The sequence below is a fragment of the Salvelinus alpinus genome, chromosome 11 (assembly GCF_045679555.1).
Source record: "Salvelinus alpinus chromosome 11, SLU_Salpinus.1, whole genome shotgun sequence".
NCBI lineage: Eukaryota > Metazoa > Chordata > Actinopteri > Salmoniformes > Salmonidae > Salvelinus > Salvelinus alpinus.
This window is the reverse complement of record NC_092096.1, coordinates 9036335-9050157: the sequence shown is the minus strand read 5'-3', so window position 1 is coordinate 9050157 and position 13823 is coordinate 9036335. Positions and strand designations below refer to the sequence as shown.

Below are 13823 nucleotides of genomic sequence, written 5' to 3'. Positions count from 1 at the left end.
TATTACTGTGTCAAAATGTCAACGTGGGACATAAGTTCTACATTTAATTTTCATGTGTAATTACAGGAATAAAAGGGAAGAAACTCTGGCCAAACTTTAGTTTATTTATTCAAATACCATTTAAACAATTCAAACTCTTATTCCATCGTCTTCATTTCACACAGGTCAAATCTGTGACATGTCATTTCCATTCTGTGTAATTTAGTTCACACGGAAGCAGAACTTTATCATAAAAAAGGTAATAAACTGGGTGGTTGGGAGCCCTGAATGCTGATTGGCTGACAGCTGTGGTATATCAGACCGTATACCACGGGTATGACAAAAACATGTATTTTTACTGTTCTAATTACATTAGTAACCCGTTTATAATAGCAATAAAGGCACCTCATGGGGGTTTGTGGTAATATGGTCAAGACAGGATTGAATGGCCAATATTACCATCTCGAATCAATACTAACTATCTATATTATGATACTACATCTAAATGATGTGTGGGAATAGGGGAATTGTCAATGGCTTGACACACCATTTAAACCCGTCAAATTGCAGATTTCCCAGGGAGCCGTTTTATAATTAAGCAATAAGGCCCGGGTGGTGTGGTACACGACGCGACACCTGCGTCTCCTACTACTGAACAGGACCGTGATTAGAGTGAAACATCACGTTGTGTGTTTGACACAGGGGCCACCACCTGACACAGGGACACTGAGGAGTGACACCAAACAAAAAGCCCTGGGTAGAGGGGCTCGGTAAATGTGGTGTAGAATGTGTACAGGTGAGTCAGTGTATCAGAACAGACCTTGTAGAAAGACATAGTGCCGGCTGGCCAGTCTAGATACAGTCCTACTCTGTTGGACGGGGGGGAGGAGGGGGAAGGTATGGTAGTGAGCTTATTATGGATCCAGGCAGAGTAATGGTCATCACAACAGACCAGACACCAAGCTTTGTCACAAGGTCCAAGCCCACTGTCATCACCCCTTCCTGACCTATTGATTCCTCTATATGTCACGCCGATATGAGCCCCTCTCCCACTCCACTCTACCTCCCAGTAGCAGAGCCCAGACAGACCCTCTCTACACAGCACCTGGGCGAAATCTTGAAATCTCTCCGGGTGATCAGGATACGGCTGCTCCTCTGTCCTCCACGTCACCTTTCTGTTCTCCTCAGACAGAGAGAGGTTTCTGTGTGCTGTGTTCGGGTCCAGTGTGAGCACACAGCCATCTGATGGGGGAGACCAGGACACAATATTACAAATCATCACATCACAATGTTAATGTTTCTAGGTATTAAAGAGCCCCACCAGAATGATAATGTTTCTAGGTATTAAAGAGCCCCACCAGAATGATAATGTGTCTAGGTATTAAAGAGCCAAGGGAAAATCCCAACAGAGCGAGGTCCTGTTAGTGTAACCCCCCCCCACACACACACACACACACACACACACACACACACACACACACACACACACACACACACACACACACACACACACACACACACACACACACACACACACACACACACACACACACACACACACACACACACACACACACACACACCTCAGGCTCTGAAAAATTATCTTTCTTTGAGTCAACTTGAAATAAGACTAACAGGATTTTTCTTCACAGCAGTCAACACTCACATTTTCTAAGCCCGTGTTTTATTGTGTACTGTCCGCCATGTTCCACACTGTAGGAGGTAAGAAGAACAGACAGGCAATGTACACACAAGGTCACCACATCACACCGTCCATGTGGTGGTAAGTATGTTTGGCTTACAGTACATGTAATTATCATAACTAACCTGATAGGTCAGAAACATGATAATTACATGTACAGTAGGACATGTTTCTGACCTATCAGGTTAGTTATGCTAATGTATGTGTGCAGTAAGACATGTTTCTGAGCCATCAGGTTAGTTATGCTAATTTATGTGTGCAGTAAGACATGTTTCTGAGCCATCAGGTTAGTTATGCTAATGTATGTGTACTGTAAGACATAACTAACCTGATATGTCAGAAACATGTCTTACAGTATACATACATTAGCATAACTAACCTGATAGGTCAGAAACATGTCTTACAGTATACATAAATTAGCATAACTAACCTGATAGGTCAGAAACATGTCTTACAGTATACATAAATTAGCATAACTAACCTGATAGGTCAGAAACATGTCTTACAGTATGTCACTCAACATGGACTGACATAAACCCTCTACATACTTGAGTTTCTCCAGTCTGCAGTGTGGATCCTCCAGTCCAGCAGAGAGCAGTCTGAGTCCTGAGTCTCCTGGGTGATTGTAACTCAGATCCAGCTCTCTCAGGTGTGAGGGGTTTGACCTCAGAGCTGAGGCCAGAGAAGCACAGCCTTCCTCGGTGACTTCACAGAATGCCAACCTGCAGAGAGTTTTAACATGATTCCAAAATCACACAGCTATTCTATGGTGGTGAAAATAGACTGGCAGCTGTATCCATTTATACATGCATTCATAATATCATTACTGTGGTGTTATTTGCATAATATCCGTAATACAGCATCTGATTGGGAACCACTGGCATATGGCCAATCAGATGCTGTATTGAAGTTTGGCCATATGCCAGTGGTTCCCAAAATTGGGGTCGGGGGATGGGGTCCCCTGATTAAATGTGTAATGTTTAAAAATGTTCGTTCTCTTCAGATGGGTATAGAATTCAACCTGTTAGCATCACAATGCCTTCATGTCATCATTACAGTATGTGATGGCTTTCAGGACCTAAACTGAAAGACCGAGCGAAGTCACAATTCTGTTTTCCCCCTGTGTTTCATATCATATTGTTCAACAGAGGTGTTTGATATTACATCGTAACAACAGCCGATGAAACTAAGAGTGTAGAACTGTGGGAAAACATGTGATCCGTGTTATTTCCTGATAGTTGGTTGGTTGAAAATACAATCTATACTGAACCTTCTGATCAGCAGGTTTACATGGGCCGGAGTTTTGGCTCTCCATTGTGACATCACCATGCGGTAAATTGGTTAATAGATCCAATAACAAAAGACAGTTCCAAACCTCTCTGCCAATCACAGCGCGTTCCTGTCATCGTTATGTGTTGCGATCACAAGGAAAGCATCGCTCTCCTTTGTTGCTCGTAATGTGAAGACACGTCAAGTTAACAAATCAACATGCCTTCATAGTGCCATTCATGCCATTCATAGTTATTGGACTCACATATAGACAAACTAGAATGGCACAACAATTACAATATTTGATATGAAATTATCACAGCATTGCTTGTAAAATTAATTTAAAAATAAAAAGTTTAAAACGTAACAGCTTCATAAGTGTCAGTCAAGAGACAGTCAGATTTATATCTGAGTTTGTTAACAAACAGATCTGGTGAACTGTTATCACCTAAATACAGGAAAACTGACCTCAGAATCTCCAGTTTACACTGTGAATTCCCCAGTCCAGCAAAGAGCAGCTTCACTCCTGAATCCAGCAGGTCATTGTTACTCAGATCCAGCTCTCTCAGGTGTGAGGAGGAACTGAGAGCTGAGGCCAACACTTCACAAGATGTTTCTGTGAGTTTACAGCCAGGGAGTCTGCAGATACAGAGTCAATACATGAGGTTTCCTCTGAGTTTACAGCCAGGGAGTCTGCAGATACAGAGTCAATACATGAGGTTTCCTCTGAGTTTACAGCAGTTGATGGTAGATGACAAACTCTGAAGATCAAACCTGTTGGATTACTCAAAACAAAGTAATTAAACCGGCAAACAAGCCTTTTACACTATTAGAATGGCTTTCATGTCATTATCACAGATGTCCTGATCACTCCGTTGTCGCAGAGAATGTTCCTGCACGCCAGAAAATGGAAACTTGTAATGTATTCAAGGTTTAAAAAGGCTTTTAAAGTTTGTAACTTCCACTTTAAAACGTCAGACTTGATTTGCCCTAACGAAGATTTTTTTTTATCAAGCCCTACAAAAACATCCATTAATTATAATACCCATAATCATTCACATTTCCTGTTTCTGTAGGGGAAAAAATTTGCGGTGAGAAGCTGGCCAAATTAAGACAGTACATCTGTATGTGTTGGGATAGCTTGAGGGACATCAACTTGAGTGAATACGACTGCCGTGTTACCTCGGGAATACGACTGCCGTGTTACCTCGGGAATACGACTGCCGTGTTACCTCGGGAATACGACTGCCGTGTTACCTCGGGAATACGACTGCCGTGTTACCTCGGGAATACGACTGCCGTGTTACCTCGGGAATACGACTGCCGTGTTACCTCGGGAATATACGACTGCCGTGTTACCTCGGGAATATACGACTGCCGTGTTACCTCGGGAATACGACTGCAGTGTTACCTAGGGAATATGACTGCAGTGTTACCTAGGGAATATGACTGCAGTGTTACCTAGGGAATATGACTGCAGTGTTACCTAGGGAATATCATTGTTTTCAAGTGAGGTACACTGCAGTGTTACCTAGGGAATATCATTGTTTTCAAGTGAGGTACACTGCAGTGTTACCTAGGGAATATCATTGTTTTCAAGTGAGGTACACTGCAGTGTTACCTAGGGAATATCATTGTTTTCCAGTGAGGTACACTGCAGTGTTACCTAGGGAATATCATTGTTTTCAAGTGAGGTACACTGCAGTGTTACCTAGGGAATATCATTGTTTTCAAGTGAGGTACACTGCAGTGTTACCTAGGGAATATCATTGTTTTCAAGTGAGGTACACTGCAGTGTTACCTAGGGAATATCATTGTTTTCAAGTGAGGTACACTGCAGTGTTACCTAGGGAATATCATTGTTTTCAAGTGAGGTACACTGCAGTGTTACCTAGGGAATATCATTGTTTTCAAGTGAGGTACACTGCAGTGTTACCTAGGGAATATCATTGTTTTCCAGTGAGGTACACTGCAGTGTTACCTAGGGAATATCATTGTTTTCAAGTGAGGTACACTGCAGTGTTACCTAGGGAATATCATTGTTTTCAAGTGAGGTACACTGCAGTGTTACCTAGGGAATATCATTGTTTTCAAGTGAGGTACACTGCAGTGTTACCTAGGGAATATCATTGTTTTCAAGTGAGGTACACTGCAGTGTTACCTAGGGAATATCATTGTTTTCAAGTGAGGTACACTGCAGTGTTACCTAGGGAATATCATTGTTTTCAAGTGAGGTACACTGCATCTCCATTTGGGGTCATGTACAGAAGAGGTTTGGTCCTACCCTGGCATATGCTAATGTGGGAACTTTTTTTAAACATTTTATTTCTAAGGATCCTCACTTAGCTGCTGCCTCGTATGTTGCTTGTAATGTGAAGACACGTCAAGTCACCAAATCAACATGCCTTTATAAAGTTAAAACTATTCATAGTTATTGGACTCACGTATTGACAAACTAGATTGAACAACAACAATTACAATATTTGGTTTAAGTTTAAAAAGGACCAGCTTCATAAGAGACAGTGAGGTGTCAGATATATTGAGTATAATGCTGAATTTGTTAATAACAAACAGATCTGGTGAACTGTTATCCCCTAAATACAGGAAAACTGACCTCAGAATCTCCAGTTTACATGGTGAATTCCCCAGTCCAGCAAAGAGCAGCTTCACTCCTGAATCCAGCAGGTCATTGTTACTCAGATCCAGCTCTCTCAGGTGTGAGGAGGAACTGAGAGCTGAGGCCAACACTTCACAAGATGTTTCTGTGAGTTTACAGCCAGGGAGTCTGCAGATACAGAGTCAATACATGAGGTTTCCTCTGAGTTTACAGCCAGGGAGTCTGCAGATACAGAGTCAATACATGAGGTTTCCTCTGAGTTTACAGCCAGGGAGTCTGCAGATACAGAGTCAATACATGAGGTTTCCTCTGAGTTTACAGCAGTTAATGGTAAATTACAAACTCCGAAGATAAAACCTGTTGCATTACTCAAAACAAAGTAATTCAACTTGCAAACAATCCAACCATATTGCTGACCTTAGGATCTCCAGTCTCCAGATTGAGTCTTCTAATCCAGGAGAGACATGTTGCACTATTGAGTCTCCTAGGTGATTGTCACTCAGGTCCAGCTCTCTCAGGTGGTTGGGGTTTGACCTCAGAGCTGAGACCAGGGCAGCACAGCCTTCTTCTGTAACTCCACAGCCTGATAGCCTGCAGGGTCATATGAAATCAATCAACATAGCCTGCAGGGTCATTCCATATGAAATCAATCAACATAGCTTGCAGGGTCATTCCATATGAAAATCAATCAAAATAGCCTGCTGGGTCATTCCATATGAAATCAATCAACATAGCTTGCAGGGTCATTCCATATGAAAATCAATCAAAATAGCCTGCTGGGTCATTCCATATGAAATCAATCAACATAGCTTGCAGGGTCATTCCATATGAAAATCAATCAAAATAGCCTGCAGGGTCATTCCATATGAAAATCAATCAACATAGCCTGCAGGGTCATTCCATATGAATATCAATCAACATAGCCTGCAGGGTCATTCCATATGAAAATCAATCAATATAGCCTGCAGGGTCATTCCATATGAAAATCAATCAAAATAGCCTGCAGGGTCATTCCATATGAAATCAATCAACATAGCCTGCAGGGTCATTCCATATGAAATCCATCAAAATAGCCTGCAGGGTCATTCCATATGAAAATAGCCTGCAGGGTCATTCCATATGAAATCCATCAAAATAGCCTGCAGGGTCATTCCATATGAAAATCTATCAAAATAGCCTGCAGGGTCATTCCATATGAAATCAATCAACATAGCCTGCAGGGTCATTCCATATGAAATCCATCAAAATAGCCTGCAGGGTCATTCCATATGAAAATCAATCAAAATAGCCTGCAGGGTCATTCCATATGAAAATCAATCAAAATAGCCTGCAGGGTCATTCCATATGAAAATCAATCAAAATAGCTTGCAGGGTCATTCCATATGAAAATCAATCAAAATTGGCCATTTTTGTCTTCTACCTTGTATTTGAACCAAAATGTCCAATCATGTACAGTACACCCATTAGAGACCCATTTTAGCCCCCCCCCCCCCCATTCTAACATGAGACACGCATATCCTCTAATCACTGATAAAGATGGACAATTGATTTTGATACCATTCTAAATCTTATAAAAACAGTATTCTCAAACTGTGGATCACTTATTGAACAAGAAGTGGGGTACTGACTTCAGAGTCTCCAGTTTACAGTGGGGATTCCCCAGTCCAGCAGAGAGTAGCTTCACTCCTGAATCCTTCAGGTCATTGTTACTCATGTCCAGCTCTCTCAGGTTTGAGGGGTTCGAGCTGAGAGCTGAGAACAACAGTTCACACGATGCCTCTATGAGTTGACAGCCAGCAAGTCTGTAAATACAGAGTAGATACATTAGAGGTTGTATTAATGTTAGTGTAAATTTAGCTTTCCCTGCTAGTGTAAACCTGTGTTACCTTTGGATGTCATAGTAAAGTTGATAATACCAGTATGGCACTATAGTAAAATTGTGCGCCGGCCCTTTAAGGTTTGTCAGTTGTCAAACAGTTGGCACCAGTTCTTAATTATATTATGGCTGCTGTATCAGGCGCGTCCTCTGTCGGGCATGTGCTGTATTACTTACAGAATAATTCATGTGAGATGTTTTGTGACCCTGTTTGGAGTTACTGTTTAGTAATATGGAACTCTGTTACTAAGTTAATTGTGGACACCTGCGCAATTATAGCCTATACCTTTCTGTCCATGGACCCAGCTATATTTGTCCTGTATCAGACGTGTCTCCTTTCTGTCCATGGACCCAGCTATATCTGTCCTCTATCAGACGTGTCTCCTTTCTGGACATGGACCCAGCTATATTTGTCCTCTATCAGACGTGTCTCCTTTCTGTCCATGGACCCAGCTATATTTGTCCTCTATCAGACGTGTCTCCTTTCTGGACATGGACCCAGCTATATCTGTCCTCTATCAGACGTGTCCATCAACCCAGCTATATTTGAGTACCTACAGTTACATGTACACGATCACCTGTCATAAGTAAAGGTGTACACCATGAATACACGACTCAATACATTTCCTGATCAATTTCTATTTAAAAAAAAATGCTTTTGTTTATTATTTGAATAGAAAATCTAGTCAGCCAGTGAAAATACAGCTCTACCTACCAGTATAGTTTGGTGTGAGTGATATTTCCAGGAATACTCAGAGCCTTTCTGCAGACTCTCACAGCTGGAAGCAGTCTCCTACGGCCCTCCTGAGAGGTCTTGTATTTCTTCAGGTCAAACACCTCCAGAACCTCCTCTGATATCTGCAGCATGTAGGCCAGCGCCGAACAGTACGTCAGTGGCAGGTTTTTGGATCTTTTCTCTGACCTCAAGTATTTTTTCGATTTCCTGCTGTACTGAATGTGTCTTCATCTCTATCAGACAGTGGAAGAGATTGATGCACCTCTCGGGGGACATGTCGGTACTCTGCATCATCTTCAGGGATCGGATTGTTTTCTTGACGCTCTCTGGACTGCTTTCTGTCTGTGTCACCAGACCTCGTAGGAGTTTCTGATTGGACGCCAGTGACATGCCATGAAGGAAGCGGACCACAAGGTCCAGATGTCCGGTCTTACTCTCCAGGGCTTTATTCGCGGTCCTCTTCAGCAGCTCGTGTAAGGTTAGCTCTTCAGACGTGGCTCTAGTCGCCTGGAGGAAGAGCTTCAGGTCATCCATGTTCTTGGTTGTGTAACAATGGTACACGTAGACAGCAGAGAGAAACTCCTGAACGCTCAGATGAACAAAGCAGTACACCACTCTCTGGAATAACACAGACTCTTCTTTAAAGACTTGTGTGCACACACCTGAGTACACTGAGGCTTCTTTGACATCAATGCCACACTCATTCAGGTCTTCTTCATAGAACATGACATTTCCTTTTCCCAGATGTTCAAACGCCAGCTTCCCCAGCTTCAGAAGAACTTCCTTATCAGGGTCCATGAGCTCCTGTTGATCCATTTCGTCTTTTCCATGATACTTCTGGTTCTTCAGGCTGGTGTGAATGAGCACGAAGTGTGTGAACGTCTCAGTCAGGGTCGTGGGCATCTCTCGTCTCTCGTCTGTACTCGACATGTGTTCAAGGACTATTGCAGAAATCCAACAGAAAACTGGCATGTGACACATGACGTGGAGGCTCCTTGATGTCTTTATGTGGGAGATTATTCTGTTGGCCAGGTCCTCATCATCACTGAATCTCTTCCTGAAGTACTCCTCCTTCTGTGCGTCGTTGAACCCTCGTACCTCTGTCACCTGGTCGACACACTCAGGGGGGATCTGATCGGTTGCTGCTGGTCGGGAGGTTATCCAGAGGAGAGCAGAGGGAAGCAGATTCCCCTTGATGAGGTTTGTCAGCAGAACATCTATAGACGATGTCTGTGTGACATCAGACATCATTTTGTTGCACTGAAAATCCAACGGAATTCTGCTTTCATCCAAACCATCAAAGATGAACATAGCTTTACAGGCAGTGAGTTTCTCTACATTGCCCATGTCTAGTCCTGGGTGGAAGTCATGGAGAAGTCTCAGAAGACTGTACTGGAGATCTTTGATCAAGTTCAGCTCCCGGAAAGGAAGCACAAATATGATATCTACATCTTGGTTTACCTTCCCTTCAGCCCAGTCTAGGATGAACGTCTGCACAGAGACAGTTTTTCCGATGCCAGCGATGCCCTTGGTCAGCACAGTTCTGATGCTTCTCTCTTGGCCAGGTAAGGGTTTAAAGATGTCATTGCAGTGGATTGCTGTGTCATGTGAAGTTGTCGTCCTGCATGCTGTCTCTAGCTGCCACATCTCATGTTCATCGTTAACCCCTTCACTCTCTCCCTCTGTGATGTACAGCTCTGTGTAAATCCTGTTGAGGGGGGCTTGACTCCCTGCTTTTACCAGGCCTTCTATCACACATTCATACCTCCTTTTCAGACTGTCTTTATGGTTTACTATAGCTCTCTGCAGGCTGACATCCACTGAAAGAGAAGAATAGAATTTGCTGAGAATTTTCATGTGTATCTTTCCTTGCCACATTCACTTGTATTCCTGTGTATCTCGTCTTGCCACATTCACTTGTATTCCTGTGTATCTCGTCTTGCCACATGCTGGAAGACTAGAAGTTCTAACATTTCAAAATACAAAGGGCCGGGTGGACAAAACATTAAGAACACCTGCTCTTTCCATGACAGACTGACCAGGTGAATCCAGGTGAAAGCTATGATTCCTTATTGATGTCAGTTGTTAAATCCACTTCAATCAGTGTAGATGAAGGGGAGGAGACAGGTTAAAGAAGGATTTTTAAGCCTTGAGACATTTTTATTTGACCTTTATTTAACTAGGCAAGTCAGTTAAGAACAAATTCTTATTTTCAATGACGGCCTAGGAACAGTGGGTTAAACTGCCTTGTTCAGGGGCAGAACAACAGATTTTTACCTTGTCGGCTCGGGGATTCGATCTGGCAACCTTTCGGTTACTAGTCCAACGCTCTAACCACTTGTGTATGTGTGCCATTCAGAGGGTGAATGGGTAAGACAAAAGATTTAAATGCCTTTGAACGGGGTATGGTAGTAGGTGCCAGGCGCACCGGTTTGTGTCAAGAACTGCAACGCTGCTGGGTTTTTTCATGCTCAACAGTTTCCCGTGTGTGTCAAGAATGGTCCACCACCCAAAGGACATCCAGCCAACTTGACACAACTGTGGGAAGCATTGGAGTCAACATGGACCAGCATCCCTGTGGAACACTTTCGTCACCTTGTAGAGTCCAATATTTTGGTCCAGTCAGTGTACATGGTTTGGTCAATGAAACATGAGCTTAATGAGAATGAGCAAAAGGTCTTACTGTTTTCAGAGCCTCTCGCGTCATCGTTGGGTTCAGCCAGTTGCAGTAGAACTGGACGTGTCCTGAACCTCTTTCTACACCGAGGACAGCCATAGTGTCCTGAAGGAGCAGGCTGCTCCCAGTATCTGGTGATGCACTGTCTGCAGAACCTGTGTCCACAGGTGATAGAGACTGGATCTGTCAGCACCTGCTCACACACTGCACACCTGGACTGATCCTCTGACAGAGTAGACCATCCACTACACACACACACACACACACACACACACACACACACACACACACACACACACACACACACACACACACACACACACACACACACACACACACACACACACACACACACACACACACACACGTCAATTCTTATCATGGATCAGTGGTACAATCGCTTTTTCTGAAATAGATTCCTTCTCCCATAGACCAGTCACTCTTATGGTAGTAGGGGTAGTGGTGGTAGTAGTAGTAGTAGTTGTGGTTGTAGTAGTAGTAGTAGTAGTTGTTGTTGTTGTAGTACAAGTGGTTGTAGTAGTAGTGGTTGTAGTAGTAGTACAAGTGGTTGTAGTAGTAGTAGTGGTTGTAGTAGTAATACAAGTGGTTGTAGTAGTAGTACAAGTGGTTGTAGTAGTAGTACAAGTGGTTGTAGTAGTAGTAGTAGTGGTTGTAGTAGTAGTACAAGTGGTTGTAGTAGTAGTAGTGGTTGTAGTAGTAGTACAAGTGGTTGTAGTAGTAGTAGTGGTTGTAGTAGTAGTAGTAGTAGTAGTAGTAGTTGTTGTTGTAGTACAAGTGGTAGTAGTAGTGGTAGTAGTAGTAGCGGTAGTAGTAGTGGTACCAGTGATTTCGGTAGTAGCAGCAGTAGTATGTAAAACACTGTAAAATACTGCAGGAGTCTTGACTTCTTACCATTGATCAGTGGTACGATAATAATAGTTTGATTCATTGTGATTGTTGAGAAAGCCCAGGGATGTTTGTAGTCATACAGTGTCAAACATGAGGTCTCATTTACTTTGTGTTCAGATATGGAAGTAAAATGTTTATCTTACCTGTTAGCTTCCGTGTCAAGTTCCCCTGAGAGACTCATTTTAGAGCACTGACCCCTAAACAGAGATCCAGCATAGTGGTTAACACAGTGACAGCTCAATATTGAATGAGAATTGTTCTCTATTATTCATAACATTCTCTTAGAAATCAAACATTTACTAAGCAGACAAATCCAAATATTCTGGTGATTTAATGCAAATCACAGGTACATGTAGTCATGACTGCTATTTTTCACCTCTTCTCCATTCCTGCCAGAATTGAATTGGATCCGCGGTAACCTCGCTTTTGTTTAGGTGGTGTCAGAAATGTAACTGCTTTGTAGCTGTCAAATCAACAAGCATCTCCACATTTTATACCTATCGCCGGCATTGTCATTGGATGTGCAGAGTTGCATTTATATAAATCCCATGAATCCCATTTCAAGTTCAAACACTGGCGTCCGTGATGTAATCTACACATCGATTAGGCTGATATAAATCCTTATTGTTTAGTTTAGTTTTTTTAACGAGAGTCATTTATATATAGCCTCACTTTCAAGTGCGGAACTTCTAACTTCGTTTCTGGGTTGGGCAAAATCTGGGAATTCTATATCCGGTTTAAGGCGTGTGGTATGGTCTTTTCTCAATATAATTTGTTTACCTGTATTTAAACTAGGCAAGTCAGTTAACCAAGAGCAAGACCTGTTGTAACGTACCTCTGTTCGAATCCGACAAGGAGAAAAAAAAACAATATCTACAGCCTGGCACTCTGAAGTCAACCCGGGCTGGTTTTGGTATTCCGTCAGAATGTTAACGATGACATGTTGCTAGCTAGCTAATGTGACTGTGCTGCTAGCTTTGCTAATGTTGAAACTAGAAATTCCTTTGGCTACAACGAACTTAGCAAGACGTTGCAGAAATATCCTCCTAGTGGATATACACTACACAAGACGAACTTCCTCTGGGTGGAATGCAACGAGTTCAACCGAGTGGAAGTTGTAATTGCCTTTTGGTTAGGCGTAGTTACACGCCTGCTAGAGTTAGTTAGCCGCAGGCGGACGAGCAATATGCACCGTTTGTTGTACCGATGAGTTAACCAACCTGAGCTGGAATCAACGTGAAGCTAACTGAAGTTGATTAGCTTTAGAAAACCCTGAGTAGATCTAGTGCTTCGTAGGATAGCCCTCTGGTCTTAGTGGAACTAATAATAACTCATCACGGTGTCTTTAAATCATTCATCTCCTTCTATTGTGTTGCTTTGGTCAGCAGGTTACGGTATGCTATTAAGGAATTCCAGGGGACTCAAATGATGTAGCATCAGCCTAATCATAATAGCAATGTTAAGAAAAGTGTGGTCAATGGTTTCATACCAAATAACACGAAGCAGGAGCTTATTGTCATAAAAACTACAATATATAAAGATGAACAAATTGTAAAATAACCATGATGTAGAAATATATGAACAATATGGTTTTGAATTTGACTTGTCCATGAGCGATTACTGCCATTTTGTATGACTGAACTGTACCCGTTTCAGGTGAAATAGACTGTTCCTGTCATTCACTTTACTAAAATAACACCATACATTTAATTTCCCTACACACTTTACAATAATCCCTGGCAGAATTCTTACCTTGTAGCCTGAATTCACAACCAGAACATGTCAAGACATTGAGATATTTCCTTCCTGATGACGAGTGCTCAGTATCTATGTTCTAGGTTACAGTTGATCTTTTGAATGCAATAATATCTGGTCAAAGTCCAGTGACTCAACACCATAGTATAGCATAAACCTAACAGGTGTTTAACCTGGGGGCAGAAAAAGCCATGGTGCACTATGAAATATTTTATAATTAAGGATGGATACAGTTTCAACATATTTCTAACTGTAAAGTACATACCCAACTACCACTGAGCATTTCAGCTAATGTAACAACGT

At 42.3% G+C, this 13823-nt stretch overlaps 1 protein-coding gene across 1 annotated transcript; it reads right to left on the bottom strand.

The window, feature by feature from the left end:
* Positions 1–90: 90 nt before the first annotated feature.
* On the bottom strand, positions 91–13464 carry LOC139533550 (NLR family CARD domain-containing protein 3-like). Its single transcript, XM_071331687.1, is given in 12 exon segments — positions 91–1221; positions 1646–1692; positions 2230–2403; positions 3419–3589; positions 5565–5735; positions 5985–6158; positions 7196–7372; positions 8201–8376; positions 8378–9999; positions 10863–11101; positions 11909–11962; positions 12142–13464. Coding segments are annotated over 12 exon segments (3591 nt in total). The 5' UTR covers positions 12153–13464; the 3' UTR covers positions 91–646.
* Between the last annotated feature and the right edge of the window lie 359 nt (positions 13465–13823).